Source organism: Malurus melanocephalus, unplaced genomic scaffold (assembly GCF_030028575.1).
Source record: "Malurus melanocephalus ecotype Western Australia unplaced genomic scaffold, MMel_1.1 scaffold_107, whole genome shotgun sequence".
Lineage (NCBI taxonomy): Eukaryota > Metazoa > Chordata > Aves > Passeriformes > Maluridae > Malurus > Malurus melanocephalus.
In genome coordinates, this window is record NW_026623339.1 from 1,996,440 (window position 1) to 2,000,916 (window position 4,477).

Here is a 4,477-nt window from a genome sequence, read left to right on the forward strand (position 1 = left end):
ATGCTCCAGGCCCCAAGGTGGTGTCCCAGGAGCTCTCAGCAGCGCTGCTGGAGGAGGTGGAGGGCGTCCTGAGGCGCCGTCCCGTCATCTGGGACAACCTGTACGCCAACGACTACGACTGCAGACGTGTGTTCCTGGGCCCCTACATGGGCCGTGCTCCCGGCCTCATGGCCAGGCTCCACGGGCTGCTCCTCAACCCCAACTGTGAGCTCCAGGCCAACTTCATCCCCATCCACACTCTGGGCACTTGGTTCCGGAGTGAGCTGGGGGGCTGTGCCCACCCTGACCATGCAGGTACCCGTGCAGCTCTGTGCCTGCCTCTCACTGCCCATCCCTGCCCAGCCCTGCAGCTTTCCTGCATGGAACCAGGGCTGCCCAGGCTGATGAGTGCAGTTCCTCAGGAATAGAGGCAGTGGCAGCCCTGGGGGACAGCCAAGATGCTCAGGATGGCAGCTACAGCCCGCAGGAAGCCTTGGAGCTGGCGCTGCATGACTGGGTGGCAGAGATAAACCAGCAGGCCCTGGAGCYGGGTAGGCAACAATGGATTTGCACATGCAGCATCCCTTGATCCCTGGAGCTCTGGATTGGCACTGCCAGGAGCTCGGTGGGTGGGGGTGAGGGAGGATGAGCCCAGGAGAGGGTTCTGGGGCTGGTGTGGCAGCAGGGCTGTGCATGCCATGGTGGGGAGGTGTGGGTGTCCATCCTGCCCTGCTGCCCCATGGCTGTGTGCCCAGTGGGTGTCCATCCTGCCCCATGGCTGTGTGCCCAGTGGGTGTCCATCCTGCCCCATGGCTGTGTGCCCAGTGGGTGTCCATCCCGCCCTGCTGCCCCGTGGCTGTGTGCCCAGTGAGTGTCCATCCTGCCCCATGGCTGGGTGTGGGTGTCCATCCCACCCTGCTGCCCCATGGCTGCCCCACAGAAGCAGTTTCCACACAGGTGCCAAAGGAGATTCCCTCTTGTTCYTTCCTGCCAGGAGGACGGACCGCAGGACAGCCCAGTGCCAGCCTCAAGGGAGGACCAAGGCCACAGCCCGGCACGGAGGGAGGACAGGAGGTCACTCCCGGCCCTCAGCCCCACGACTCTGCCCCTGGTGGGGCTGATCAGCACAGCCCCGGGCCCCGTGGTGGTGTGGCACCGGAGGAGGGGTGCAGGGAGGTGACCTCGGAGCCTGGGAAGGACAGTGGGAGCAGGACACACGCTGGTGGTCAGCAGAGCCCTGCAGGGGATGGGGACCAGCTCGCCAYGGGGAGTGGGGACAGCAGGGAGCCCTCCTCTCCTCTGTCCAGTGAGGCTGGGAGTGCCCACTCTGCAGAAATCCCAGTGGCCACCAAGACCCCGCACAGCCCAGGCCCCACCACGAGTTCCAGCACCAGTCAGGACCTTGCCCTGTCCACCGGTGATGCCAGGACAGGGGGTGGCAGTCCCCCCCAGTGTCCCTGCAGTGCCCAGCCTGAGGCCATCAGCACTGATGTGCCCCAGACACCCCCAGAGCCTGGGGCTGGGGCCAGCCCTGGCCCCCCAGCCCCACTGATTGATGAGGTCAGTGCCAGTCCTGGCCCCAGGGCACCAGTGACCCCAGAGAAGGCTGAATCGAGCCCTAGGGCACCAGTGACCCCAGAGGAGACTGGGTCTGGCCCCACAGTATCACTGACCCCCAAGGAGGCTACAACCAGCCCCACAGCACAGGTGACCCCAGAGGAGGCCAGGACCAGCCCCACGGCACCAGTGACCCCAGAGGAGATTGGATCCCATCCTGTGACAACAGGGACCCCACAGGAGACTGGATCTGGCCCCAGGATCCCCAAAGATGCCAGGATTAGCCCCATATCCCAGGTGACCCCAGAGGAACCCAGAACCAGCCCCACATCCCACGTGACCCCAGAGGAACCCAGGACCAGCCCCACATCCCAGCTGACCCCAGAGGAGGCTGGGTCTGGCCCCATGACCCCCAAGGAGGCCAGAACCAGCCCCACATCCCAGGTGACCCCAGAGGAACCCAGGACCAGCCCCACATCCCAGGTGACCCCAGAGGAACCCAGGACCAGCCCCGTGGCACCGGTGACCTCGGAGAAGGCTGGGTCTGGCCCTACAGCACTGATGACCCCAAAGGAGGCCAGATCCAACCCCACAGCCCCAGCGACCCCGGAGGAGGCCGTGTCCAGCCCTACAGCRCCGCTGACCCTGGAGGAGGTGCGGATGCTGGTGGAGCTCTTCTACCTGCCCTACCACCACGGGGCCCTGGCCCAGGAGCTCCTGGAGCACTTCCGATGGCTGCGGGCRAACAGCCTCAGCGTGGGGGTCCCGGCCACGGCGCCCGACGCCTGCGGGGTAAGGCCGGTCCTGGTGCCACTACAGGGGGGTGGCTGCCACGGCTGGCGTGTCCCCGAGGTGGCCAACCCCCGGGTGTCCCCAGGGCACGCGGTGGCGAGGCCGGGCTCAGTCGTTCCGGCTGCTCTGCGCGCRGACGTGCCGCCTGCACAGCCGCCTGGTCAGCACGGCCGGCCGGGCGCTGCTCTACGACCTGCACCCCTACCTCTGGGACATCCGTAACCTGCTGCTGGCCGCCAGTGCCTTCGTCCTCTGGCTGGGTACGTGGCTGATGSCAGCCCTGACTGCCCCTGTCACCTGTCCAAACCCAGCTGGGACAGAGTGTCGGGASTCTGTGGCACTGGGGCACCTCCAGGGCATCCACTGCTTCCCCACTGAGGAGGTGMAGGTGTCCAGGACCCACCTCTGAGGTCTGGGGTCCCTGGGGGTGTCAGGGTCCCTCCTCTTGACACCTTTTCCACTGCTGACCTGTGTCCCTGCCCTTTGCAGATGGTCACCTCCTCTGYGACCCCGACCCCAAGGGCACCTGGGGGAGCTGCTTTGGCTGTAAGTACGGGCACTGCCCTGGCTCACCCATCACCCCCAGCCCCACAGAAGGGCCAGCAGTCGCCATCAGGGTGTCCTTACCCACACTCTGCTGAGGGGAGAGGGAATGGCCATGGGAATGGCACAGTGGGGCAGGGTGAGGCACTGGGGATGGGGAATGGGAGCAGCTCTTCACCATACCCACAAAGAATTCCTGTTTCTAACATACGGTTCCTCAGCCCTTTGATCCCAAAAACCCCTTAGCCTGTCTGGAAAAAGAGTTCTGGGAGCAGTAACACCCTGGGTGACAAATGGGACTGTTTTTTGGATGCCTGTGCATGACTTCTCACAGTTTTCCCCTGGTTTCAAGTTCCCCGGYTGCTCTGTGGTCCTTGTGACCTCTTGTGAACCAAGAACTGTTACCAGGTGATGCCCTGAACTTGTCCAAKTTCTCYGTGAGCAGGASCAGTGTGCCTTGAGCCCCTTCCTCAGGGAAGCAGCCATGCAGGGCATGTTCTCCCCATCCTGGGCTGCACAGCTGGGGGACACGGACAGGTCCTTAGAGCGGTGACAGCAGGATCTGTGGCTGATGTCCCCCTGCCCAGCAGGTTTTTGTTCACCTCTTGCTTGTCCTGCTGCTTCCAGGGTGCCAGAGCATCACCGCCCCGATGCTGCTGGGGAGGGATGCAGAGCCCTGGGCACGGCGTGGGGGCCTCTTTGGAGAGCTGCAGGTGAGGTTGTGTCCCTCTCCGTGGGGGCTGAAGGAACCATCGGGAAGCCAARTCCCAGCCCTGCTTGGGAAGGCAGAGCTGCCCCGGGGCTCTGCACCTCGGCTGTGCTTCCTGGGCAGAGTCTCCAGCACAACCTGATGGATTTTATCTCTCCCAGGCACTGCTGCCCGTRGGGAACAGCTGTGACCTCTTCTACCACCCACCCCCGCTGTTCCCATCCAGCCAGCTGTACATCCTGCGCCCGCTGCTGCCCCTGGACAAGGTGGGAGCCATGGCATGGAGGGGCATCCTTCCAGAGCCTTTGCGTGGCCTGTGCTGCCCATAAAATGACAAATTATGGGTTCATCTGACCCCAGAGGCTGAGCTCCCAGTGTGGGGTGACACCTCTATGCTCAGAGCCAGCTGAGCTGGGGCAGCTCTTGGGTCTGTGGTCAGCAGCAGAGCCCCAGTAGGGCTGGAGAATGTTCAGCAAACCCAGTTCCCTGTGATGGGAGCTTGGGCAGAGCAGGAGAGGGAAGCTGGCTCAGCCATGGATAAACCAGCACCAGGTCAGGGTGAGGACGATCTCCAGAGCAGCCCCAGCGCTGATGTCCAGCAGTGCTGTGAGCAGATGTCAGGAAATGTCCAGAACAGGACAAGTCTGGATGGCAACCTCATGCAGCCCTCACCAGTCTGCAGCTCTGGGCACTGCCTGAGTCTGTGGGGATCCACCTCCAAATCCCTTCTTCAAACACTCATCCCGTTTTGGGGTCATTGCTGGGCCCCTGGTTTCCCATGTACCTGCACCACTTTTCTTTTTCTTCCTTCCTTCCTTCCTTCCTTCCTTCCTTCCTTCCTTCCTTCCTTCCTTCCTTCCTTCCTTCCTTCCTTCCTTCCTTCCTTCCTTCCTTCCT

The 4,477-nt window shown here is 63.4% G+C and overlaps 1 protein-coding gene across 1 annotated transcript in view; it reads left to right on the forward strand.

Annotated features, from left to right (window-relative positions):
- The window catches only part of LOC130575440 (protein O-GlcNAcase-like), a 13,499-nt gene that overhangs the window by 6,639 nt on the left and 2,383 nt on the right, over nucleotides 1–4,477 (forward strand). Inside the window, exons 7-13 of the mRNA XM_057369329.1 lie at nucleotides 10–294; nucleotides 402–530; nucleotides 974–2,328; nucleotides 2,414–2,588; nucleotides 2,818–2,874; nucleotides 3,499–3,584; nucleotides 3,742–3,846. Of these exons, the coding sequence (XP_057225312.1) occupies nucleotides 10–294; nucleotides 402–530; nucleotides 974–2,328; nucleotides 2,414–2,588; nucleotides 2,818–2,874; nucleotides 3,499–3,584; nucleotides 3,742–3,846 (2,192 nt within the window). The remainder of the gene's footprint in view (nucleotides 1–9; nucleotides 295–401; nucleotides 531–973; nucleotides 2,329–2,413; nucleotides 2,589–2,817; nucleotides 2,875–3,498; nucleotides 3,585–3,741; nucleotides 3,847–4,477) is intronic.